Below are 26,958 nucleotides of genomic sequence, written 5' to 3'. Positions count from 1 at the left end.
TTTCTAAGGACCGCGGGGCAGAGTTTTATAATTTTTAGAGCTTATTTGAGCAGTTTTTGCAAAAATGATCAATTATAAGGACTAAATTGAAATTTTACATATTGTGATGAATGATTTATTTGATTTGCCCAGGAGGGGCTGTGTGATGTGATTGAGTTGTGGATATATGGATTGTGGATATAGAAGTGTGTTTTGAGCCCTTTTGCAGGTTGGGTAGGTCCTAGGTATAGGGGAGACTCTGCCGGATTTTCGGCACGACTTAGGACGTATTGGTCTTTTTCTTTGTTTGTATTGAGTCAAATTTATTAAATGATTGTAATAAAAATTGTCAGGTGAGCCGGGACAGCCTTCTTCCTCCGCCCAGCCGCCTCAGTGACCACCGTCAAGTCTGTGAGTAGAATATTAATTTTAATTGTAATTTCGATATTATTATATGTTCAAGCATGCCCATGCATCACTTATATGCATATATTTATGTAGTTAAACTCTAGGCACGATTTATGTTGCATTCATAACTGTTGATGTGCCAAGGATGTTGTTGTGGTAATTTGGAGCAGTGTGCGTGCGTTGGCGTGCGTGTGATGTGGTGTGGACTATGGATAGGACGGGGTAGTCACGGCTTGAGTAATTCGCTGGGACCCGATCCTTCGAGGGGTAGTCACGGCTTGAGTAATTCGCTGGGACCCTCGATTTGGTTATTAAGTGGAAGTCCGAGCTTGAGTAATTACCGCACCAGTTGGATTTAAGAGAGTCGTATAGGGATCGGCTCCCATATGTTATGATTGATACTACAGGTGTGTGAGTGCTCCAAATTACCTTTTGATGCTATGATGTGAAAATGTTGTTGATGTTGCATTTCACTCTCAGAGTGCATTAGTTTTAGATAGTTATAGGGATTATGGTTAAAATTGATATTTTACTCTCGAGTCGAACGCTCACTCCTGTTCAAAAATTTTACAGCCACAGGAGGATATTTTTGAGGTTAACTCGCTTTCTCCTCGCAGTCAATTATTCTGTTTGTATAAACTTGTTAAATCTTAGAATTTCCGCATGTGTTAGAAATGTTTATTTGATTTGGGTCTGTAAACTAAATTATTATTTTGGGACCTGTAAACTTAATATGCTATGCATGTTTGATGGATTGGATGAGGGAGCTGAGCTCCCATTTATTTTTATGTTGATGAGTATGTAGAGGGTGAGCTGAGCTCCCCAAATGACTATATATTGTGTTTACAGGTCGGGTGAGTCAAAAACTCCCCGTTGGAAAGTCCATTTTTATGGCCGGACTCTGTCCGTTTGTTTTCTTGAAATTGGGCCCAAATGGGCCTTAGAGTTGGGTTAATGAACAGTTAGGTTTACTATGAGCCTCGGGGGCTTTAGGCTGGCCCAGGTCCTAGTGCCAGTCCGGCCCATAGGTTGGGTCGTGACAGAAAATCCGACAGAGTTTTTCTTATACCTAGGACCTACCCATCCTGCAAAAGGGCTCAAAATACACTTTTATATCACAAGTCACACAATCATATCTCAATCACATCACATGGTGCCCCATAGGTCCATCCAAATAGTCAACAATCACAATTTTAAAATATTATAATTTAGTCCCTACAACTAACCCTTTTTGCAAAAACTACACAAATGAGCTCTAAAAATTATAAAATTTTGCTCCGTCGTCCTTAGCAATATTAATAAGCTAATACAAAAGGAATTATAATTTTCTAACTACTCATGAATATTTTATGGATTTTTAATCTAATTCAGGTACTTAATAATTAAGAAAACTTGGGTTTCAGTTTTACCTACGCCAATTCTAACGCATGAGATGTGTCCAGGGCATTTGAAAATGGTGGGGTAGCCATTAATCTCGACTCGATTTTTAAGTTTTTCTGGCAGCTGTCTATCTGGCTCGGAATTTGTAGATCCGAACAACTGTCAAATTTTTATGAAATGAATGTACAAACGCGAAGCCCACAATACTAGGGGTTAGAATAAAATTGTTACAGAATTAAATAAGCTCATTTGAAGCTCAGAAAAATACTGCAAAATCCGTGAGACCTATCAAAATTTTAGTATTGAAAAAATTTCAAATTGGTGTCATTGTGAAGCCCTCGACGAGTGGAGCGTGCTGGTGGTCTCAGATTTTTTATAGGATTGAAAGAGATCTAGCCCAGAAGTTAAAATTGGCTAAAACTTCTGATGTTTAATTCACACAAACTTGGTATTTATATGATGCTCATGAAGAGAGGAACATTTTGATACCAAGAATACTAAAAACAGTGATTGGAGGAAGAAGTTATGGCTAGAAAACGAAAAGGAAAAAAAATGGAGAGAGAGAGAGAGAGAGAGAGAGAGAGAGAGAGAGAGAGAGAATGTGTTTGTTGGGAGGGGAGGGGGGGACGCACGGTAACAAGCTTTCTAAAGCTTTTTTTTTTTAATATTATTAATATAATATAATATAACTATCTTTATATATATATATATATATTTTTATATTTTAATTTTTATTTTTATTTTAATTTATTATTATTATTTTTTATTATCTTCCTTTATTTTAAAATCAATTCAAATCAATCCCATAATATTAATAACATAATATTTTCTTTTTATTTTATTTATAATTTAAAAATCTGGATTGTTACAGTACTGCCCTGAAAATTTGTTACCTGTATAGCTCACCAACCAACCATCAGTCTCCAACCAAAAGAAATTAATGATCCACACCGTATTTGGAATTGCCAAATATTTCATTCAAATATTGATAAAAATAAATAAAACCACACTAAGGGGAGAAAAATAAAATCCCACTAAGGGGAGAAAATGAAACCTCAATAACGAGGAAAAATAGACTCTAATATTGGGAAGAGAACTTCAAGTCTATTTCTAAAGGACACTAATCTAAGGAGATAAACTCAAATTTATTCCAAATAGATATAGATGAGTTAGAAGTAGCCACTGGTTAAAAACTCACCGATGGCTGTCAAAAAAAAAAAAAAGATCTGAAAGAGAAAAGAGAGAGAAGAGAGGAGGAGAATAGAATATGATAAGTTTTTTAAAATTTTAAAGAGATTTGAGGTTAAATTTTAGTATTTGATTGATGGAAAAAGAAGAAAATTCTAATGTATTGTACAATTAATTGTAAAGAAACTGTAAAGATAAATAAGTGAAATTTAAACTAAAAGTGATTAACATAAGCCAAATTTAATTTATTAACGAACAGACCTGACAAAACTATTAATAGATACAGATGATTAAGTTCAAAAAAAATCCCTCATGGTTTGGCTAGTCAAACATGTTTTGTGATATATAAAAAAATATATTATGATTTGGTCCTAAGGTTTTGTCCCATATTATACTTTAGTCCATGAATTTTAGAAATTTAATTATTTAATTCTTGAGTTTTGCACTGCATTACACTTTAATCCCTATATTTTAGAAAATAAATTATTTAATTCATATATTTTTAATATATAGAATAATTTAGTCCCTGTAATTTTAATGTTTGTAATAATTTCATTCAAAATGATTAAATTATTTTATATATTAAAATTATAGGAATTAAAGTGTGATATAGTATAAAATTCAGAGACTAAATAATTAAGTTTTCAAAATTCAGGGACTAAAGTGTAATATAAAACCTGGGGACTAACAAATTAACTTTTTCAAAATTTAGGGACTAAATAATTAATTTTATAAAATTTAGAGACTAAAGTGTAATATAATATCCAAGGACTAAATAATTAATTGTTTAAAATTTAGTGACTAAATAGTTATTTTCTGAAAACATAGGGACCAAATTGTAAATTACAAAAAAAGAAGGGTAGATTAGATGCAAAAGCCTAAAGCCATCTTATCTCTAATATAAATATTGGAAAATTCGCCCAATTCTATACATATTATGTTGCATATCCTACACAAATATCTCCTAGTTTTTTATAGCAAGCTAATCCTGTTTGTCAATTACTCCTTTTTTTTTACTCAAAATGTGGACCTCCATGAATGCTTCTTTCCAACAGAATACTGTTCCACACTACAGCAGGCCTTAAGACCAAAGAATACTAATTTCATTAACAGAAATGATATAAGCAAGAACCCATCATTAAAGAAGATAAAACTTGATAGGTTAGTCGATTGGTAAGAATGGAATTTCCATTCCTTGAATTTCAGAATATTTATCTTGAATGCAATAGGCTAACCTAACGTGAGGAGTTAATCTCAGCATAGGAAAGTTAGTATGAAAAATACTCTGAACACAATAATAATACTAATAATAAGGTGATTGTTTTTCTTCGAAAGTAGTAGAGCACCATTGCTCTGTAAAGAATTAGAAGATAAGAATATTGCATAAAACCTATGACATAAAATCTAGGATCACTTTAAAATATAATGAAAATTAAAATAAATGACGTAACATAAATTGACGTAACATAAATAGATTAAGTTTAAATTGACGTAACATGAAATTTCGTGGTTCAAAAGCATTGTGGAGAGTAACAAAAGTCCACAAATCATCTATCTACTTGATGTAATATTTTGCGTTATAAGTAGCCTCCACTTTAAGAAATTATTAAAAAAATAACAAGATATTTCTTTTGTCCCTTATAGTCGATTCCTTTTTAAATATAAAATATATTTTTATAATAATATTTATAAACTCTTGTGATATTATATTTTAAATAAATGGAGTTTAAATTTTTTTTTTAGAATTATTACAATTTAAAATATAAATTAGCAATTAATTTTTTTATATAAATTAATAATTAAAATATATAAAATTAAATGAGTTTAAGTAATATTTAAATAATAATAATTAAATTTAAAATAAATATAAATAGTTTATAATAAACTTTAATCAAAGTTTATAGTGGATTGAAATATTAAGATTAATGATATGATATTTTCATAAATACAATACTTATTGCTCTCTCTAGTCTCTTTTTCTTATAATTTTTTTTAAAATTAAATTACAAAAATCTAGCTGTGTACCAAAAAATAAGAAAATTGAATCGAAATTGATTAAATTAAAATGATTTGATATATATTTTTATTTTGTAATTTGATAATTAATTGAATTAATTGAAATATGTAAAAATAAATATTAGATATAATATTCAAAATAAATGTGTCATAAATTTCAATTTTCAATAACAATTTCTTATTACAATTGTCACATCCTACTCCTCGTAAGATGTAACATGATTCCATAGTATATCTAATAAATTATCGTACTTCACATACCGATAACCCATTAAATAAATTATAAGGGATTTTAAAACCATTTACAATAATTTTTATAGAGTTTTGCACTGCATTACACTTTAATCCCTATATTTTAGAAAATAAATTATTTAAATCATATATTTTTAATATATAGAATAATTTAGTCCCTGTAATTTTAATATTTGTAATAATTTCATTCAAAATGATTAAATTATTTTATATATTAAAATTATAGAGATTAAAGTGTGATATAGTATAAAATTCAGAGACTAAATAATTAAGTTTTCAAAATTCAGGGACTAAAGTGTAATATAAAACCTGGGGACTAACAAATTAACTTTTTCAAAATTTAGGGACTAAATAATTAATTTTATAAAATTTAGAGACTAAAGTGTAATATAATATCCAAGGACTAAATAATTAATTGTTTAAAATTTAGTGACTAAATAGTTATTTTCTGAAAACATAAGGACCAAATTGTAAATTACAAAAAAAGAAGGGTAGATTAGATGCAAATATTGGAAAATTCGCCCAATTCTATACATATTATGTTGCATATCCTACACAAATATCTCCTAGTTTTTTATAGCAAGCTAATCCTGTTTGTCAATTACTCCTTTTTTTTTACTCAAAATGTGGACCTCCATGAATGCTTCTTTCCAACAGAATACTGTTCCACACTACAGCAGGCCTTAAGACCAAAGAATACTAATTTCATTAACAGAAATGATATAAGCAAGAACCCATCATTAAAGAAGATAAAACTTGATAGGTTAGTCGATTGGTAAGAATGGAATTTCCATTCCTTGAATTTCAGAATATTTATCTTGAATGCAATAGGCTAACCGAACGTGAGGAGTTAATCTCAGCATAGGAAAGTTAGTATGAAAAATACTCTGAACACAATAATAATACTAATAATAAGGTGATTGCTTTTCTTCAAAAGTAGTAGAGCACCATTGCTCTGTAAAGAATTAGAAGATAAGAATATTTTGGAGAAGAGAAGCTATGGCAATAGTATAGTGCCGCTGTTGAAGAAAAGGTAGAGTGAAAGATAACAAAGTGTAAAGATGGGGTAGCTAGTGTGCTTAAAATAATCCTTGAAGTGAAAATGGCAGATAAAGAGAAAAGTCTGGAGAAGATGGATGACATAGGATCAAAGCCTGGTGAAAATGGCGGAGTGAAGCAGCCATTAAGGGGCTTCATTTGCAGGAATTCCTCCGAGTGAATAGGGATTCGATTTGTTGAATCGATAAGATGGGTTTTTCAACTCAGAAATCTCAGGTGTTAATTCCCTGGATCGGGAAGACTCAAATTTTTGGAACAGAGATCACAAGTTGGGAATTTCAGTGCATGCACTTCTCCCACTGTATAAGGCTGCCAGAGATAAATGTATGGATGCGATTAGATTCTATGAGACTTGAAAATTTGTCTGCTGCATCTGGGGAATCCCATTTTAATCAAATCTACAGATTATTGTTTTTTTTCCCCCAACATTTTAAAGAAAAAATTCTGCGGCTTTATCACAAGTCTGATTCAATCCAATATCAATTAAATAAATTCTAGTCCAATTTTGATTTTAAATTAGATTAATTCTGGTCTGATGTTAAATTAACCAATGACTTTATCTGACCGTGCATTCATAATTATTAATTTATTCTAAACTTTAGCAATGTGGTCCATTTTATTTCAAGATCTTTATCGTAAAAAAAAAAAAAAAATTATTGATGATAGGTTCTGGTAAGGGTAACTCGATACAATAGTTGATGGGCTGATATACTCTGCAAACTTTGCAAGTGTCAAGAAATGGATGGCATTTGAGAGCTCAAACAGGACATTAGAGAGCTCAAACAGCGTCGAGATGAGACGAGGGTCTAAAAAATGGTGCAGTTTGTAACCCGTGACTCTGGTTTTGGCAGTAGGGCAGCTGCCAAAATTTGCCTTGTGAATGGCTTATAGCTTCTTTTTCGTACCAGCTAAAACAACGCCTTGGATTTAATAAACTACAAAAAAACAACTCATTCAATGTCTACAATCATGTGTAATTGTGCAGTGAGTGACCCTTAAGTCAAATACACATTTGCTCTCATAAAGACCATAATATTTATAAAAGTAAATCTACTCCACCTATTTCATGATTCCATTGTTCTAATTAATTAATTAATATATTTGCTTAACTTGACTTATTTATGGATTAAAAGCATCTCGAAGACTCATGTTTGATTTTTTGCTCTCTTAACTCCCTAATAAAAAAATAAATTAATAAATTCGATAACAATTTACAATTTTACTGAGGGAAAAAAAGGCGATAATTTTTTACCTTTTTTGCCACCTTAGCTTCACTCCTTCAAAAACTTCATTCACTTCTCTCTGACTCCCCACAAAGAAAGAGTGAGAGACTAGAATCTACTTCACTCTCTCTAATGGGGGCCTCTGCCATTTTCTTGTTCCTTCTTCTCTCCTCCCTAGCATTCCGTCAACAGATTTTTCACCAACCACTGATTTTTGTTAAAGGGGACATGGATTTGATCCAAAAAACATGCAAAAACACCAAATACTATGACCTTTGTGTTTCATCTCTCAAATCCAATGCCACAAGTTCAAAAGCAGACACCAAAGGGCTAGCACTAATCATGATTGGTATTGGAATAGCTAATGCCACAGCTACATCTTCTTATTTGTCTTCTCAATTGCCTAGTAGTGCAAACGACACAATCTTGAAGAAGGTGCTCAAAGAGTGTGCCGATAAGTATAGCTATGCAGGTGATGCTCTTCAAGCTTCTGTTCAAGACTTAGCCGTGGAATCTTATGACTATGCTTATATGCACATTATGGCCGCTGCCGATTATCCAAATGGTTGCCATAATGCATTTAAAAGGTACCCAGAATTGGCTTATCCGCCGGAGATTGCACGTAGAGAGAAAGGTTTGAAGCAAATTTGCGATGTCGTTTTGGGAATTGTTGATCTTCTTGGTTGGTGATTGTTTGTGTCCACCCTTTAATGCATAATACTTATGGCTAATTATTGGTTGGTAATTATTATATTTGTTTGTTGCTTTACTTTTAGTGGGCATTGACTGTTCAGTTCTCTTTATGATGCCATGCCCATTAAGAAGGATGTTGATAGTTGAGCAAAGGATGTCTTTTTGAAAAGAAAGTTGGTGGATTGAGTAGTATTTAATGGATTGAAATGAGAGTAATATATTATAGTGTCTTTAATACGAGTTGATCATACGAGAAAAAGTGTATGGTTTATTTGGTATTGCTGTTCTTTAGTTGAAAAAAATTAATTTTTTAAATATGTTAGTTAAAAGGTATTAAAAAATAATTTAAAATTAAATTTAATAAATTTTAGTTATAAAAATATTAAAATAATAAAAATTATTTTTTTAAATAATATATATATATTTTTTTTGAAAAATAGTTTTTGCCTTCAACATCGATGCCAACTAAACACCTATGACAGATAAATTCGATATTTATCTATAAATTTTTTACAGAATTAAAGGCATTGCATGTTATATCACTAAATGCTCTCACAATATTGCAGTAATTATCATTATCAGCTTCTTGCTTCTCTATTATCAGTTTATGTAGAGGAGGAACTAAACCAAGCTCAGCTCAACTCAATTTAATTCAATTAAATTTTTATCTTAAAAATTTATTAGAGTTGGTAATATGGATTATTTTTTTCCACTCAAAATGATTTTGGATTAAATTTTAAAAAATATATAATATTTTAAAAAATATTACTCTTTTTCAAATCAGTTTAGATCTACCGTTCTCGTTCTCTGCTTTCTATACTCTAACCTAATGTGCACTGTTTGCCTAAACCAAATCCAACTTTTATTTTATTCAATTGAACATGTATTTTATAAATTCAGAATACAAAAAACCGAATGCAAGAAGGAAGACTCAAATTTGGGAACAACTGGGTTCGAGCCCAAACAAAATTGTGGATCTAAACTCTAAAGTGGCCCAATACTCACTATCACACTATTATGTAGACATGGCCCGGCTTATCAAAATTGGATTAAAATCGATTAAATTCGAATCGAGCGGCCCATGGCCGGGCCTACTGTACCCTCTCCGCTCTATTTGCTCGTTTCCCGCCAAACCAAAGCCGGAGCGCGCCAAAGCTAAGTACCCTTCCCTCGCTTTCTCTCTCTGCCCCCTCCTACTCCTCAAAGCAAGTCCAAAAATTTTCCTCCACTTTCCCACTGACCAAACAAGGAGGAAAGAATCCGACCAAAAAGGCGAAAATAAAATGAAGGGAGGAACAGTGCAGATCAATTGGCATGACACAAAACCTGTCCTAAGCCTAGATTTTCATCCAATTTCCGGTCTCCTCGCCACAGGCGGTGCCGACTTCGACATCAAGGTACTTTAAAATCAGAAAATTCCTATTAAACTTTGTGCTTTAATTTTGCTTACGTATGCAATTTCATTTTTCTTATGTGATTATTAACTGTTATTTTTGTTATGATGGAACTTTCAGCTTTGGTTAATAAATTCAGGTGAAGCCCAGAAGAAAATCCCAACGGCTTCCTATCAAAATAGTCTTTCCCACCATTGTTCTTCTGTGAATGCTCTTCGTTTCTCTCTCTCTGGTAAGAAAATAACTATTATTAACGGATGTAAAACCTATGGGCATGATAATTTAGAGGTACTAACTATGTCATAATATATACATGGAATATAGATCATAGCTGGTACCACTTCTCTACATTTGTACCTTTCTTTGGAATCATTTATTCATATTTAAAGGATGAAATTTAATTTCATGTATTGATTATATATATTAATCTCAAAGCTTAATAACACGCATGCATGCATACCCACTCACAAAATGAACACAGAAAATGGTGTCCTTGATTTTGCGAAATAAAAAATCAACGTTCTTAAATTCTGGTGATTCCTATTCAAACCTATCATCCTTTTCAATCTTCAGCTTGCATTGTATCTGCTAAAAACTGGATTTTTGGCTAAGATTTTCCCCTCTTTTTTTTTAAGACAATAAATTATTGTGAGGGAATCATTTAAAATTTAATTTTGGTTAAGAATCTATGCATTGTTTCCACATTGCATCGGAAGTGAACCATTGTCTGGTTGCATTAGGTTATGTTCCTAAGAGTTTTCTTCTCTGGATAATGACCAAGTACTGGTCGTCCTTCAGGAGAGTTTTGGTAAAGTATGAGAGAAAAAACCTACTTGAATGATCCCATTTGATTTCATATTTGTTAGTGATTTAATTTATTAGCCATTGCTGTGTGATAGTGAAAGAACATTTTTCTTCTCCTGTACGTCAAAGGCAATTTGGCATCATTTAAATCACTGTATTCTGAATTTAGTCTTCTATATGCACTATTTCTCTAGTATGTCTACATAAAGATCTGGTCCCACTGCATCTTTCATAAAATAATTCTGTAATCACACCTACTTCCTTTTTAGCACAAATCCTTTTTATTTCTTTGTTTGAATTAATATAACTCTTCATACAATGCAGGAGATCTACTTGCCTCTGGTGCCGATGGTATGACTTTAGTTACAGAAACTTTTTGTCTGTCTTTCCAGTATAAATATAGCCAGACAATTTTCTGAGATAATTGTCTCGGCAATTTAGCGAGTGCATTCTTAAATATAATTTGTATGCAGGGGGGGAGTTGATTGTATGGAAGTTAAACTCTACAGAAGCTGGTAAAACGTGGAAAGTTCTCAAGAATTTATCGTAAGTGCTGTACTTTGAATGTATACTATTCTAACGCTGCTACATCCAGCCTGGCCATATGCTAATCAGATTAGAGACTGTTAGTTTGAGGGTTTGAATTTGGATTATGCTGCAATTCATCATTTATGGTTTTGATATGAGCCTAAAGTTGAATTGACATGTTCTGATGTTCATTCACTCAAAATTAATCCACCATACTAATTGAATTTGGAGAAATATTAAATATTCATTAAATCAGTTTTCAGTACAAAGAACACAACTTTATCTTGTGGATATCAAATTTATTAAAGGTAATGACGAGTATGGTTTGATTTTAGGGAGGCTTTAGGCGAAATTCACTTGTTATTGGCCTTGAACATACTTTTATCTATTATAATTTGCATCAAGAATCCTTATAATTTGTCTTGATACTTGACTGTATTTATTTTGGTTTCAATTCTATTATCACTTTCTTTTGGATCAGATTTCATCGCAAGGATGTTCTGGATCTGCAATGGTCTCCTGATTGTGCATTTTTGATATCCGGATCAGTTGATAATTCTTGCATCATATGGGATGTTAACAAAGGCAAGAAAGACAGTCAAAGGCCATAGTGCATATTAATTAGAATCTTTTTGTTGTTGATTTTTTGATTCCTTGTTTCTTTTCTTCAGGTTCTGTGCATCAGCTATTGGATAATCATTTCCATTATGTTCAAGGTGTGGCTTGGGATCCATTGAACAAGTACGTTGCTTCTCTTAGTTCAGATAGAACTTGCCGAGTTTATATCAAGAAGCCTCAAACAAAAACAAAAGGCTTTGAGAAGATAAATTATGTTTGCCAACATGTCATTACAAAGACAGAGCACCAATTGGCAGATGATTCTAAGGTAGAGAATAACATGATCATATTCATTTCCTGTAGAATATAGATGGATTTGTTACATGTTATAAACCTCATGCATGTTTTGAGATGCAGTCTTCAAAAAACCATCTTTTTCATGATGAAACGTTGCCATCTTTCTTCCGAAGATTAGCATGGTCACCTGATGGATCATTTTTACTTGTTCCAGCAGGTATGGACCCAAGCATATGTCCAATCTAATTAAAAGTTAATGATATACGTTCTGTATTTGTTTTATCATGCACCTTTTACTATTTTCACAAGCAGTATTGTTATTTGCTGCTGATTGATCTTAGGTTTTAACTTTACCTTTCTTGGGAAGATGGTTATGGTCCTTCACCAAAAAAGGAACCTATTTCCATTCCTTGCAAACAGTCTTATAGTGATGCCTGGGTCTCAGTGCCAACAGGTTGAATTAGTTGCCCTACATTAATATATTTTCTGGTGAAACTTCATTATTCTGATTATTATCTTACTTTAATGAATGGTCTGGATGGATTGCTAGGTTTTGCAATATGATTTTATGGAAGCCTGTTTGGCTTGATCATATAATTTATGAAGTGTTTTATGTGATTGTGGATATCCTTTTCTCATTTTCTTCATTTGATTTTCTATGATTGCAATATGGTTCTGTCGAAGTATGTTAAACATTGAGCATACAGTTTATGAACTTGTTTAATGTGATTGCAGATGGTTGTGTGGGAAGTTGCAAGTATGCTTATATTTTTTTGCAGGATTAGAAATTATCTAATTGTCATCTAATGATGTTGTCATAACCTAATCCAGAGTCTAGGACTTCTGTATCTTTTCTATTTAAGGCTGTATATTTTCTGTTTGATGTTATTTATGTTCATAAAATAATTTTGGCATTGCAGGTTCTTATAAGATGTCACCTGCATCAGACATGGTAAATACTGCTTATGCATTTTCCAGAAAGGATATTTCAAGGCAAGATGTGCAATTGAACTTTGTATTTCTTTGTATTGACATCCCACTAGTTTTGCAGTCAATTATCTATCAGGAATAAAATCCGATTTCTGTCAATGCATAATGAGCTGACATTATTCCTTATTATGATTTTCTATCTTATAGTAATTATAAATCTATATTCAAATGATGAACTAAATTAAGGAAACTTATTATCTATCTTGCATTCATTTTTCTATTTTTGTGATATGCAGGCCTGCTTTAATGCTCCCTGGTGCCAGCAAACCTGTTGTAGCTGTTCGCTTCTGCCCCATGGTTTTTAGCCCTAGGGGATTGCACTCAGGTATCCATTCTGTTGTTTTTGCAGAATGCATTGTAGCTGAGCAAAAGTGTGATGGTAGTTGGTAGCCTGAATGCCTTTTTTGACTTGTGCAGCTGGATTCTTCAAGCTTCCTTATCGCCTAATTTTTGCAGTGGCAACTTTAAACTCGTTGTACATCTATGACACAGAGAGTGCGCCTCCAATAGCAATCTTGGCTGGTCTTCACTATGCAGCCATAACTGACGTTGCCTGGTAAGTTTGCCTGATTTCAAGAGGGTCCCACTCTCCGAAGAATAAAAATAAAGAGAGAAGAGAGAGAAAGAGAGGAAGAAGTAGCAGTAGAAATTGGTCAGAGACATACCTAAATAACAACCCACCCCCCCCCCCCACAAAAAAAAAAAAAAGAAAAACAAAATAATAATAATAATAAAGTAAAGAGTGATAGGAGTAGAATAAGGTGCTTCTATACAATGCTCAGTCCATAAGACTGTTGTAAACGTTGCATGCAATGAAATTTCACAGCAGACAACAAAATGCAGCTTGCAAGAGCAAAGTCGCTATCAACGGAATTGCAACAGGAGTTATGCCTTCACCATTCTTCTCCCTCATTTTAATATATGAGCGAGAATGCTTTGGTTCTCATGCATTTTTTTTTCCTACTTCAATGCCTAATCCTTTGGATGATTACAATGTCAGAATTTTTTCTTATTTGTTTCTTTAAGGTCATCGAATGCCCAGTATTTGGCTGTGTCTTCTCAAGATGGTTACTGTACTTTAGTAGAATTTGAAACCAATGAACTGGGATTGCCCATCCCTTCAGCAGGTTTGCTGTCATTTATTCATTTGTATTGGTCTTGTTTGTCCACCAACTTTTTTCCTTTCTTACGACCTTCCTTAAGGATTCTGCTATAATCTGTTGTAGAGCACAAGAAAGATCTGTTTCCGGAGAATAAAAGCCCTATTATTGAGAAACGAGAGGACATAATGATTGAAACACCTGTAAATGATGGTTCTATAGCAGAAAATAGCAAAAAAACAGAGCCAGAGAAGAACGAAGGGGAACGGGCTTCTCCAAGCTCAATTAGCACTCCCATCTCAAATAAGCCGGCCAAGAGACGAATTACTCCCATGGCAATTGATCCAAAATAATTATCAGAATTTTGGTGAGTCCATATTTTAAGATTTATTTTTTATAGGATGATCTGTCTAATAACATCATTATTCCTTTTCCAAATATGAGATGTATGATTTATGGAATCCACGTTTCATTGCTAGTGTTAGAAATGTTGTCCTTTTGTTGATATTTTGAATCGGAATATGTACCTTTTTCTTTTTCCCCTTTTTGTAGTTGTTTACCAGCGAGAATATATGTTTGAAAAGCGATCCACATATCCTAGTGTTAAACTAACTTTTTTTTGGAATGGTTAAACCAACTTTTTATGACTTAATATGAACCTTTTGTGATTGGTATTATTATCATAAATATAAGTAGGTTGGCAGGGTGAACATTTGACTGGAAAAAAAAAATTATAAGTTTATGTTATAATATTAAAAAAAAAAAGATGAATGGTAATTGATAACACCAAATTTCTACTTATATATTAACACATAAACCAATCTTACTTATAATATGAGCTAATTCTATATGAAATTCTACTTATATATGGAAATTTAAGTATGATATAAAATAATTTGAAACATAGAGTTTGCCAATGGAATGTCTATTTTTCTCGAAGAATAATATAAAAAGAAAACAGAACTTTCACATAACATCGATGAACTTAAATATTTCAAGTGAGATTGTGCCTTACATGCATGACACATTAGCTAAGATTCTACATAAATAAAAAATGCTAATTTCAAGAGAGATTGTGCATTACATGCATGACACATTGTTGATTTTAAGTTTCATTATATTTTTATATGATTTGAAACTATGACAAAATGGATTTTGGAACCATTTTTACCATGACTGAATGTTGTGTTGATTTGTTGATTCTATCAGGACAGCTTCACATCAAATTTTCTGGAGTGCTTCAAGTCAGCCCAAGATCCTTTTTTTACTAACCATTTCTAAATGAAATGTGCTTGTACAGCAGCCAAATTTTTGTGGTTATTAGAGAATAATCTGCGTTCTATTGCTCTCACAGTTCACTTTTTAAAGCTTTTCACATAACCAATATCCCAAACACCATATGACCCATTGGATGATTTCGGTGGGATAATTGCAGACAGGCTTCCTTCCCACATAGGCAGGTTGATTTTCTGATGCCAAGCAATTTGATAGATTAGCACAAGTCAGCTTAGTGGTACTTGTAACTCATGAAAGGTGGCATCTTAACATGTCATAATGTCAGTCCATATATAGAAAGAAGTGATTCCTATAAGCTTTTGGTTCATAGCATCCACAAGTTGGCATAAGTTTGCAAGATTGGCAATTCCGTTATTAATCAACCACTAACACTTACATATGTATATGTATTTAATTAAGTAATTTTATAAATGATTTTAAGTAATAAATACACTATATAAAATTTTAATTCGATATAAGTATTATTTTATAAATTTAAATTTATTTTAAATTTAATTATACAATATTCAAATAAGTCTCCATAGGATTCAATGAGATTAAATACTTGAAAATAATCTTTGCAAATAAGGCTTTACATGAAATTGTGAATAAAAGAAATAAAAATCATTTAAAAAATTATCATTTTAAGTGTAGAAAAAAAATAGTTGTTTTTAAGTTAATTTTAATAATAATTAATTAATGTATTTAAATTTTTAAGTTAATCTAGGGGTGCATCTGTGTGTTCATATATAAATATGTATTAATTTATTCTGTTTAATATATTTGGTAAAAAAAAAATAATACTTTGACTTAGTAAATTACTAAATTGAATCAAAATTGTTACCAATATTAATTAAAACTGATAATTAACAAGAACACACCGCAAAAAAAAAAAAAAAAAAAAAAGATAAATGAAACCATTATGGAAAAAAAGAAAAGGAATATAAATGTAGAATAGATTCTGGCACTTCCTTCATCCTTAATGTCTCACAAAACAATTTATCACCTCTCTTCTCAGTTGAGAAACTGTGTTCTTCAATATGCAATTTGTCCAGCCAAGCAAACGCACGCTCAAATCCTTGTAAATAACTACCTTGCCAACGTCACTCTCCAAACTGATCTCCTGTTGGCTTACTCAAAATTTGTCCTTCTCCAAGATGCTCGCAAAGTATTCGATAGAATGTTCGAGAAGAACATGCATTCATGGAACATTATGATCTTCTCTTACGTTCAGAATTCTCTTTTTTCAGATGCTATTTGTGTTTTTGATAAGTTTCTAAAGATGGGTTTTCGACCGGACCACTATACCTTGCCTCCGTTGTTTAAGGCATCTGTAGGGATGGGAGATTGTTATCTCGGGTGGATGCTTCATGGTTGGGTGATTAGACTTGGTTTTGAAGGATATGTTGTTGTGGGTAGCTCTGTTTTGGACTTTTATGTGAAACATGGGGCATTGGTTGACGCAAAGAGAGTTTTCTCTAACATGTTGTGGAAGGATTCTGGTGTTTGGAATTTGATGATTTCGGGGTTTGGGAAGAATGGTTTCTATGCAGAGGCTTTGAATTTGTTTAGAGATATGATTGCACAAGGGGTAAAGGTTGATGTTTTGACTATTCCTAGTATTTTGAATGCTTGTGGAGGGGGAGGTGACTTGATGAAAGTGAAGGAAATTCATGGTCAAGTGGTAAAGAGTATCTTATTTAATGAAGATGTCGCAATCGGGAATTCGTTGATCGATTTGTATGCAAAATGTGGGTGCTTGGGTGATTCAGAGAAGGTTTTCCAGAATATGCATAATCTGAATGTGGTGACATGGACTACAATGATATCTAGTTATGGAGTTCATGGAAAAGGAGAAAAGTCATTGGATCTTTTTAAAAAAATGAAAGATTTTGGATTTAAACCTAACCCTGTCACCCTAACTGCTGTTTTGGCTAGTTGCAGTCACTCAGGTCTAATAGATCAAGGTCGGGTAATTTTCTATTCCATATGGTCGGATTATGGTTTTGAACCTTGCGTAGAGCATTGTGCTTGTATGGTGGATCTATTGAGTCGTTGCGGACATCTTGAGGAAGCACTTGGATTGGCACAGAATATGAAGTTAGCAGCAACTGCAAGTATCTGGGGTGCTTTGCTAGCTGGTTGTCTGATGCACAAGAATGTCAAGATTGGAGAAATAGCAGCTCACCATCTCTACAAATTGGAACCAAGAAACCCTAGCAATTATGTAGCCTTAAGTTGTATTTATGAATCTCAGAATATTTGGGATGGTTTAACAAGAACCAGAACAAATATGAGAGAACTAGGTTTGGTGAAGACTCCTGGTTGTAGCTGGATAACCATTGCAGGAATGATACACAAATTCTACCAAGGGGATTATTCTCATCCATCTACAAAGGTGATGTGTGAAACATTGGATGACATGATCAAGGTGCTCACATCGCCCAATGTTTTTGAACAGGAACAGTAATTGTAAGTACAATCTGTTTTGCAAAATATAATTACCCACAAAAATGACAGGATGGGCACTGGGCAGATGATTCTACCTATTTTATCAGAAAAGAATTCTATTATGATTCAGAATTTATTGTGATTTTTTTTTGATTATTCTGGCGAAACATGACCTAGAAGCATTATACATTTATGAGGATTTAACCCAAAATCGTTTAGAGTGGAGAAAGCGAATCCATATAACCGACCCCAAATTTTTGAGATAAAGGCTTAGTTGAGTTGGCGAAACCAGATTGCTTTAAGGCATGACAAATGGGTATGAAATGATACATAACTGAACCACCTGGCAGTTGAAAGAATAGCATGGATTTAAAAAGTGCTACATGCTTGTTGTGCGATACCTTTAACCTTTGTGTGTTATTAGTTTTTCCTTCTTCTTTAGTTGTACAATATCAAACTCATTAGATTATCTATGGCTTCATATGGACTTGGGAAAAAAAATTTTGATTGGGGTGATTATCTTCTGGTTGTGGTCCAATGGTTTGTTTTATTTTCATGCACAAATGAGTGGCATGGTAGATAGTTTGATTCCAAGGGAAAGTTTGGACTGCTCTGTGATCAAAATCTGCATAACTTTCAGCTTTTAATTGCTTTTTTACTGCAATTTAACAGGAAAGTCTGTCATACTTGTACTGTTGACTTTTGTATATTGAATTTCTTGATTGCACATGCACACTTTGATCGTATAAATTTTGTTTCACAACTGAAGAGAATAATTTAGTTCTGACTTGGCTGTAACACTAGTTGCTCTGGTTAGAGTGTCTGAAGACAATTGATATGGTCTGATTGTTGTAAAAACCTTCTTCTATACTGAAGCTGCAACTTCCTTTCTCTTATTATTTTATATAGTATAGCATGTATGCATAAGGTTCACTTTCTTGTTTTATATTGAATTTAATGTTGAATTTGTATTACCTATTTAATTCAGGACATTGATGGGATGCAATTATACCAATGACTATCATGTTGGTGCCAAATTTATGTAAAAATATCTCTATACTAGTGCCTCGTTGTCATTTCATTTCTTCTCTGCTACTTTAATAATAATAATAATTCTGAATTTACTTTCCTTTGATGGTTTGTTTGGTTTTCTAATATTAAAGAATAATATTATTCCTCAAGCTTCACTTATTATTCCATCAATACAATTTTGACAATTTTTTGGAGCAAACAAGAAATTTTTTGAAGTAATATCTCAGTAGGGATATTGGATGAAAGAATATATGATCATGTTGCCTCTTGTCATTTATTTGCATTTCAATCAGACTTTGTGCTCAGGATAGTGCTGAGTGGAGTGAGAAGAGGATGCTGCCAAATCGGAATCCTGGGAATGTTCATGTGAAGACTTGATGTGTGAACCTGCACTTATTTTTTCATTTTTCTTAATCTTCTCCTCGATGTGCACATCCTCTTCAATGTTTAGTACCTTGGTTTGCTCTCCATGTGTTCCGGGTATGATAGCTTCCTGAGCTCTCATGTGTTCTTCAAAATCTATAATTTCAGTTTTCTGAACCATTCTCTTCTTTTTTTTCTTAATGATGCAACAGAGAGCAACAGATAGAAAGGCAAGAAAGAAGAGACCACCAAGCGAGACAAAGACAATAACTATGACAGTTGAATGATGACCTGGTGTTGGTGTTGGAGGTGGAGGTGGAACAAGATGAGGAGGTGATGGTGAAGGAATAGGATGGGGTGGTGGTGGGGGATAGATATAGTGACTAGGTGGTTTTGCTGCAGGAGTTGGTGGATGAGATGGATGATTGGGAGGTGTTCCAGGCACTGGTAATGGTGATGGCGGAGTAATGGGATGCTGTGGTGGAGCCACTTGAGGGGTGGGAGTATTTTGAGGTGGTGCCACTGTTGGAGATGGTGGTGTATGACTGGATGGGGGAGACATTGGATGACTGGGTGGTTTTGCTGCAGGGCTTGGTGGTGGATGAAATGGATGATAGGGTGGAGTTCCTGGCTTTGGGAATGATGGTGGTGGCATAATGGGATTATGTGGTGGAGTTACTCTTGGAGGAAAGGGTGCATTGTGAGGTGTCGACACTTTTGGAGATGGTGGGGGCTTGTGGGATGGGGGCACTTTTGGAGGGGATGGAGAAACATGAGGCGTCACTTTTGGGGGAGAGAGAGGGTTGTGTGGTGGTGTTAGAGGAAAATATGGGAAATGGTAGTCATAGTTATCAATAGGAGCCATTTCAGTCTTAGAAAGATATGGAAGTTGATAGCATGTGTTATGCTGGTGCTGAGATGTGGAGAATATGGCTTGGCGCTCTCGCCCATTTGTAAAAGACTTCTTGTCTAACGGATTGCATCAATTTGCATGCTTCTAAGCTTTTAGTAACTTGACCGTCATGCTAAGATTTCGCAGAGCTGTCATTGATTGAATTAAAAAACACTTCTTCCTGTTTGTTCTACAATTCAAGACAAGGATATTGATGAGTTTGATTGGCATGACTTGGCCATTCCAATTAGTCACAAGTTTTCATTATTTCTGGTAATTTAGATTTTGCATGGGCAGCTTCAATTTTATGCAAGGAGCTCTGGAAAATGATTTGATCTTATCATCCAAAAATCTGAAGATTGAACAGATTGATATTAGAATTAATGGAAATGAACATTGATTTCTGGTTTCCAGTATCTGATTCGACTCTGCATTAGTCAATTCTGGTTAATTTCTTAAAACTTGCAGGGAATACATGATTTGGTTCTGTCCTTTGTATCAATTGATTCAATTTCAAATTCAACCCAGTTGGACTCGAGGCATATGGGCGTTCCAAACCATTAGCATCACTTTTTGTCTGTGAAAAGACCGAGTTCATGGATTGTTTATTGTAAGTTGTGTTTCTTGGATTTAAGTTGGCTTAATATGTATGCTAAGCCTGGAATTTGAGAACAAATCCTATTTATACTAGGACTTGAGTGCGAGATTACCCTAATGCTAGCTTATTTCGGAACCATCGCCTGGGATAGAGGTAGCCATAGCGATTCATTAATGTGGCTGGAAGGCCTTAAACCGTACCGCATAAGTTAAAGGTTTTGAAATTGACGATTGTAATTTGGATTCGATGCAATTTAACGGTTGAATTTTTTAAAAACATTGTTCTTTAAAAGAAATGAGTCGAATTAAACGTGCCATCAGTTCTGGTCCAATTCAAGGGTCGAGGTGATGGGGACCTAGCTTGACCTTCTAGTGTCCCGATTTAGATCGAATTTAAAACCATGAATCATTGACCAATTTTGATCGAGCCAGTCTGACCCAACTCGGACAACGAGGGGGTCTAGCTTGGAATCAGAATTGATTCAGTTGTTCCCGGTCCTGAAAGACCAACTTTCCATACATGCATAAATGTTACGCTTCTATATGTCCATTTTGCCTCTTTCTCTAATAATTTTACTACATATATCAATTGATGACATGCAAGATACTAATAGACTTATAAAGCATTTAATAATTACAATTTAATTGATACTAGAAAAATTATGCATCACAGTTATAAATTATATATAAACTAAAGCAACCTTTTATTTTTCACTATAATTATAGAATTATATACTTAATTTTTTATAAAAAAAAATTTATGATAATAGTTATAATTTATTAATATTAGAAAAATTAAAAGTCATAGTTATAAACTATATAAACCAACACATCAAAAATCAAATTAGTCAATAAAAATACAATATTCAATCAAGATTTTCTCTCAAACCTATACCAAATGATTTCTAAAGGCATTATAAGGAGATGAACAATTTGCACAAATATTACAAAGCAATCATCTTATAAGAATTTATTTATATACATTTTATTGGTATCTTATTATTTATTTTTTATATTCATTTTTAATTTACATTTATTCTCCGTATTTATTTTCTCTATATTTTCACAATTTTTTTAAAGCTATTCATGAAACATTTTAAATAAATATAAATATATAGGAAAAGCTATATAATCATATTTTTTATTCAATTAAATAATATAACAATAGTAATTATACTCAAGCAATGCATGGGCAAAATGCTAGTTTCCAAAAAAATATTCCATGATATGTAACATTTCACATATTTTCCCCATCGTGTTTCCCATGCAAACAGGAGCTGCTACTGAATATGTTCCTAAGCAATAGTACAAAAGTAGAAAACAGCAAAGCATGATACTCAATTTCTGTTCCATTTTCTCCCTTTTTCTTTTTATCATAATCAAATGTAGTATCATCTTCACCAAAATTTTTAACAAAAGAATAAGTGGACAAAATTGTTACATATTTAAGACAAGACTTTCACACATAATGAACAAAAAGAATGAAAAAAATGGATATCTGTTATAAAAACTGCATCTTCCATCTAACTCTATATCTTCCCTCAAAACCCATGCAAACTCAACTTTTGAAGGATACTTCCAGCAACTGCCTATGATACCAAGGGATAATTGAAATAGAAATCCAAACCAGATGCTCCATTGTTCTGGATTTGCAATTGAGACAAGCACTGCTTACAGATCCGAGGCTGGTAGTTTCTTGAGCAGGTATCAATAAGTAATCAGATTTGTATGTGTTTTTGAATCTGCAACGATGAGAGAAACTAAATCAAAATGTTATTCTATATCCTTCACCTTTCAACAAAACAGATATATGATTCAATCACAACTAAAAAGGGAATGATGGCAGTAATTAATTTATTGTCTTTTTATTGAGACCTCAGGTTTTACTTGTTGGAGAATATCTGTATTTTCTGTTCCATCAGTCGGCAATTAATGAAGTTAAGGGTAAGAGCAGGTGAAATTGAGAAAGTAAATCTTATGCTCCTGTGTTCTAGCTAAGCCTCCCCAATCTGGACGAAGGTATAGAGTACATGCAGATGAGAGAGTAAGTGATGTTGTTTAATAGCTTCAAACAAAAATTCATTACCACTTAGTTTTTTACATATCAAGTATTAGTTTTTACATATCAAGCATGGATAATAGTGAACAGAACAGAAGAAAACTAGGAAATCATTTTTCTGCTGCAATAGCAATCTATTCAGATTGTTGTTGACGCAACCATAGTGAATTTTTAAAGAGATATATTGACTAAAAGAACATGGGGTTACAGGATTGAAAATCAATATTTGTCCAGTCAACACTCACAGAGAAAGCAAATACATATTCCCCCTATTTGAAATCTAGAATTTTATAAGAATTCAATTCAATTGATTTCTTTTTAATCAATTCTCATATTTGAAATGAAAAAATTCAATTCTTTTTAACTTAAAAAAAAAAAAATTTTCAAAGAAATAAAAATCAAGCATGATTGTGTAAGAGTTTAATTGAATTCTTTTCTTGCAAATGATTTATTGTAAACGCAGCCATTGAAAACTATACTGAAATAAACCCAAGCCAAGAAGATCAGAAATATGTGACACTTACATCATCATTGGAGAGAGAATCTATGGTTGATATAGCAAGAAATAGAGTAAAATTTCATTCCACATATCAGGTACTCCAGGTAAACACCAGTGGCTACAATCAGCTATAGATAAGTTGTCATTCCACTTGCCAACATGTGCATCACTCCTGAAAGCTGACATGGCGGTAATATGAAGTATGGTTACAGGAACCGTCATTTTTTTTACCACCTCCCAGGTGGCATCTGAAAATAGGCTTCTGTCCGTCCCTTCAGTTTCTGACATTGGGTGCCTAGTCACATTGCAAAACCTATGGGTTTGATCACTGATACAAATAACAAAGACCGTTATAAGTCATGTTGAAGTGAGAAATTATGCAACTTAAAATGAAATCCAGCAAAGAAGAAAAAAAAATTAAAAAAAAAAATTTAAGCTAATGTCAATTTCAGAAGAAGTTCAAGAAGAGAAGTATTGCTTGTGGAAGAGAACAATGATTGCAGCTAGTGGCAAAAAGACAAAATTATAGCCTTATAATGACAATCTTCAATGAGAACAGGAAGGATGGTCTTCAAGACAAAATCTTGCACCCATATATGGAGTGGTTTAATAGCATTTACTACAGTGGAAAGCTAAAAGTGTTTGCAGACACAGCGTCATGGTGTCAATATTAAAGAAGTACCTCCAGTGAGATGGCTCGAAAGTCCTAAAGAAGACACGTGTTCTATTTGTGTCAATTGTATTCTGTACCCATAATGCCCAAGTGTCCAGTGCCATTCTGAAGGCAGCAGGAATCGACATTCCAAGCTTCAACGCATTCCCAACCTGGAAATAGCAGCCCCTGTCCAGAATACAATTTACTTACATGTAAAAATTTTGCAGATCATACCTGTCAGATGAAAATAACATTAAGAAAACAGCTCGTTTCCAATTCATAACAAGTCCGTTAGACTTTAATAGTATGTGCATCTAAGGAGACAAAAGTTCCAACTACAAGATTTTATTTCAGGTGGTCCAATCTCTTAAATACATAGTTAGTCTTTTATATACTATAAACTCTATGGGTTAGTAATGTCCATATGATGTCTTGAATAAAGCTAGGATCCAAAAAAACAGATCCAATAAACATGTTTAACTCACGAAAGATGCTTGCACTCCCAACAGCTGGGTGTTGAAATACCAAGACAGTTGTTCAAATGAAAAACATTAAAAGTGAATACAGCATAACATATTTCAAGTGCTAATGCGGCTAGAAAAGACTGATTGAATTATCAGTGAATAGAAGTCAAATCAAGCAATTTCATTTCAAAAGTAAACTTTGAGAAATCTAGTTTGACGAGGCCTGTAGTTCAGAAACTTGCCGGGGAAGAATGATAATTTTTCTCTCCTTTACCACAACGAATGGCAAAAATAATTGTGCCAAAATTTGTTCTCCATATCATAATCACACTGAAGGAATTCTTAAACAAATTCTCAGAGCCAACAGTTTTGTGCTTAGTATTTCTGCAAGATGCAGGTACAAAAAATTTAGTAGGCAGAACCATTGAGATAGGTTGTGAGGTAAAAGAGAAAATTGTAACTATTAAACATGCTTTCACATATTTAATTACACAGCAGTTAAATGCACAAGCTGGTGGGGAGTCTTCCATATAAGTGGGTCCCTTTCCATGATATAGACTAGCTCAGAATAAATTCCTTTTCCATATTATATTAGATTTTGCTAATTTAGAAGGGAGAGAGACAGAGAGAGGACTGTTAAATTGTGCAGCAAAACTAAAAATAAAGAGCAGCATGGATCTAGCATAAGTATTTTGGCATATAAAAGCTGAAAATGCAAAATTTAAATTAATTAGAATTGAGCAATTAAAATCAAGTAAAAGCTGCCTACAAAGAGTGTTGAACAGAAGCTACAATTAAAGTGAGATGCATGTGTCCGTGAAAATCATTCGCAATAAACAATGTTTCATAGATATTACACCTAAATCAGTGTAAAAGATCCAAAAGAGCACATAGAAATTTAAATAGGAAAACTTACGTTTCAAAAAGCTTCCCTGGCACCCACCAATGTCCCGTGTTGAATATGAGAACATCTGAATTAACCCACTCACTACTAATATCATCCATCTTGTCCAATCTAAGTGTTGATCTAACCCGCTTTGGTGCATGTCTAGGCATCCAAGCATGTTGCACCAAGAATACCGATCGAAAGAACTCAATTGTGAAATTAAATGAGTTGAACCGAGCACTTAAATATCTAATCCGTTTTGTTATCTTATTCCTGTTGACCTCATAAACGCTCTTCTTATCCTCTACACCAGTCATAAGCAAACATATTAATGATTCCCACTGTGATCTACTCATAGAATCACCAACAAAGACAATCCTTTTATTTTGAAACAATGTCAATATATAATATATATTGAACCTTGGAATATCACAGTTCTTGGGTTTCCACCTCCATTTAAGATAATCTTCATCCTTCCTTCCATTTCCCAAGCAATTGAATCCTTGTTCTACAAAAGGGCATTCTGAAGCATTATATAAAGGATAACTATTATCTACAATCCAATTTCCATCAAAAACATTGCAATCTCCTATTGAATCATTGGATTTAGATATCCCATAACCATGAAAGGCTTGAGTGAAACTTGGAAGCACATAAATGTAACCACCCCCAATGGCTATGAAAAATGAAAACAAAGAGCCAATAACAACAAGCACCCTCAAACAGTGAGATACTGAGCTTGATCGATTTATTCTTGAGGTTCCAAAACTCAAAGATCTTGGGCTCCCAACGCCCAAAGCCTTCTGGTTGAATGATTTACTCCTATTGAAAGTAGTCATTATCTCAATCAACCATCATGCCAAGACTCAACAAACACACTTTCCATACTAAAATGAACACTAATTCAAACATCCCCAATGATACACATTACATAATGAACAAACTCGAAGCCAGTGTAGATCAATCCAAGAACAACCACCCCAGCTATTATCATACACAAATCAGTTCAAACTGAAACCAACATTAACCCCTATGAATCACAATCGTATCAAAGTACAACAAAAACACCATTACTGTAACTTAAAAGCTCAAGGAGACAAACACTAACTCAATCCGAGCACTCAAAATTGAGAAGTTAGAGGAAAACCGTTCGATCCCATTGATAACCCATTATAGAAATAATGGAGAAACCAAATGTACATCCTTCAAATCTCAAGGAAAACAGACCCAGATGCAAAATCCAACAATTTAAAAAAAAAAAAAAAAGATGAACAGGTTATGAAAATGTAAATATTTTACAATTACTAGCTTACTGGTTGAAGCAGAGTCTGAGAGGAGCCTCCCTTAATTCAAAAAGAAATTGCAGAGGAGTAGAACTTGAGAGATGGGCGAGAGATGGAGAGAAAATGCAGATAAAAGCGAAATCTGAAGTGGGGGAGATCGGAGGTAGTTGAGAAACATAGAGGAGGAGAAAGCAGAGCACGTCATCAAAAGAAACAGAATGAAACGACAACGAATTCAGAAGAATAGAAATCATAAACCCTCTGGCCTTCAATGCTATAATAATAATAATAATAATAATAATAATAATAATAATAATAATAATAATAATAATAATAATAATACAAATATCTATTTAATTAATTAATATATTAACAATTTTTTCTTTATTTATGCAAGAAATAATACTTTATAAATAGTATAATGTTAGCTCTGTAATAAAAATTTTTTTAAAAATTATAATGGTAAAATATAAATTTACATGAGATTAAATTAATTAACAGTAGATTTAATTATTATTATTATGATTTTTTAATTAGTATTTAAGATTTAAATTAAAGATTTGAACAAAGAATTTTTTTTTTTTAAAAGTGTCAATTATTATGAGCTTGTTTGCACAAAAATCCTTAAAGTAT

General features: G+C 33.0%; 5 protein-coding genes across 8 annotated transcripts; 3 read left to right on the top strand and 2 right to left on the bottom strand.

The window, feature by feature from the left end:
• The first annotated feature begins 7,575 nt into the window (after positions 1 to 7,575).
• LOC110641651 (cell wall / vacuolar inhibitor of fructosidase 2) lies at positions 7,576 to 8,435 on the top strand. The gene has a single exon (XM_021793459.2). The coding sequence runs from the start codon at positions 7,638 to 7,640 to the stop codon at positions 8,193 to 8,195; it is 558 nt and encodes a 185-aa protein (XP_021649151.2). The 5' UTR covers positions 7,576 to 7,637; the 3' UTR covers positions 8,196 to 8,435.
• A 745-nt stretch (positions 8,436 to 9,180) lies between these two features.
• Positions 9,181 to 15,460, top strand: LOC110641654 (chromatin assembly factor 1 subunit FAS2). Its single transcript, XM_058150434.1, has 13 exons — positions 9,181 to 9,595; positions 9,713 to 9,824; positions 10,721 to 10,747; positions 10,870 to 10,942; positions 11,406 to 11,509; positions 11,596 to 11,810; positions 11,900 to 11,996; positions 12,700 to 12,772; positions 13,006 to 13,094; positions 13,187 to 13,325; positions 13,796 to 13,896; positions 13,996 to 14,236; positions 15,079 to 15,460. The coding sequence occupies exons 1-12, from the start codon at positions 9,224 to 9,226 to the stop codon at positions 14,220 to 14,222; spliced, it is 1,629 nt and encodes a 542-aa protein (XP_058006417.1). The 5' UTR covers positions 9,181 to 9,223; the 3' UTR covers positions 14,223 to 14,236; positions 15,079 to 15,460.
• Positions 15,461 to 16,047: 587 nt separating this feature from the next.
• Positions 16,048 to 19,047, top strand: LOC110641652 (pentatricopeptide repeat-containing protein At5g04780, mitochondrial). 2 transcript variants are annotated; one of them, XM_021793461.2, is made up of 2 exons: positions 16,048 to 17,616; positions 18,934 to 19,047. In XM_021793461.2, exon 1 carries the CDS (start codon positions 16,127 to 16,129, stop codon positions 17,612 to 17,614), a length of 1,488 nt encoding a protein of 495 aa, XP_021649153.2. In that variant the 5' UTR covers positions 16,048 to 16,126; the 3' UTR covers positions 17,615 to 17,616; positions 18,934 to 19,047. The 2 variants fall into 2 exon arrangements, with proteins under 2 accessions (XP_021649153.2, XP_021649152.2); XM_021793460.2 differs by having other exon boundaries at positions 18,921 to 19,039.
• On the bottom strand, positions 18,603 to 20,124 carry LOC110641653 (protein TRACHEARY ELEMENT DIFFERENTIATION-RELATED 7-like). Its single transcript, XM_021793462.2, has one exon. The coding sequence runs from the start codon at positions 19,853 to 19,855 to the stop codon at positions 18,917 to 18,919; it is 939 nt and encodes a 312-aa protein (XP_021649154.2). The 5' UTR covers positions 19,856 to 20,124; the 3' UTR covers positions 18,603 to 18,916.
• A 1,559-nt stretch (positions 20,125 to 21,683) lies between these two features.
• LOC110652268 (protein trichome berefringence-like 7) lies at positions 21,684 to 26,495 on the bottom strand. 3 transcript variants are annotated; one of them, XM_021807831.2, is made up of 4 exons: positions 25,073 to 26,495; positions 23,720 to 23,878; positions 23,063 to 23,365; positions 21,684 to 22,239 (listed from the first exon to the last, which is right to left on the bottom strand). In XM_021807831.2, exons 1-3 carry the CDS (start codon positions 25,879 to 25,881, stop codon positions 23,083 to 23,085), a joined length of 1,251 nt encoding a protein of 416 aa, XP_021663523.2. In that variant the 5' UTR covers positions 25,882 to 26,495; the 3' UTR covers positions 21,684 to 22,239; positions 23,063 to 23,082. The 3 variants fall into 3 exon arrangements, with proteins under 3 accessions (XP_021663523.2, XP_021663521.2, XP_058006416.1); XM_021807829.2 differs by having other exon boundaries at positions 21,684 to 22,221; XM_058150433.1 differs by lacking the exons at positions 21,684 to 22,239; positions 23,063 to 23,365 and adding an exon at positions 24,399 to 24,540 and having other exon boundaries at positions 23,741 to 23,878.
• Positions 26,496 to 26,958: the final 463 nt, after the last annotated feature.

This window comes from Hevea brasiliensis, chromosome 7, assembly GCF_030052815.1.
Source record: "Hevea brasiliensis isolate MT/VB/25A 57/8 chromosome 7, ASM3005281v1, whole genome shotgun sequence".
Classification (NCBI taxonomy): domain Eukaryota; kingdom Viridiplantae; phylum Streptophyta; class Magnoliopsida; order Malpighiales; family Euphorbiaceae; genus Hevea; species Hevea brasiliensis.
This window is presented reverse-complemented; position numbering and strand designations above follow the sequence as displayed.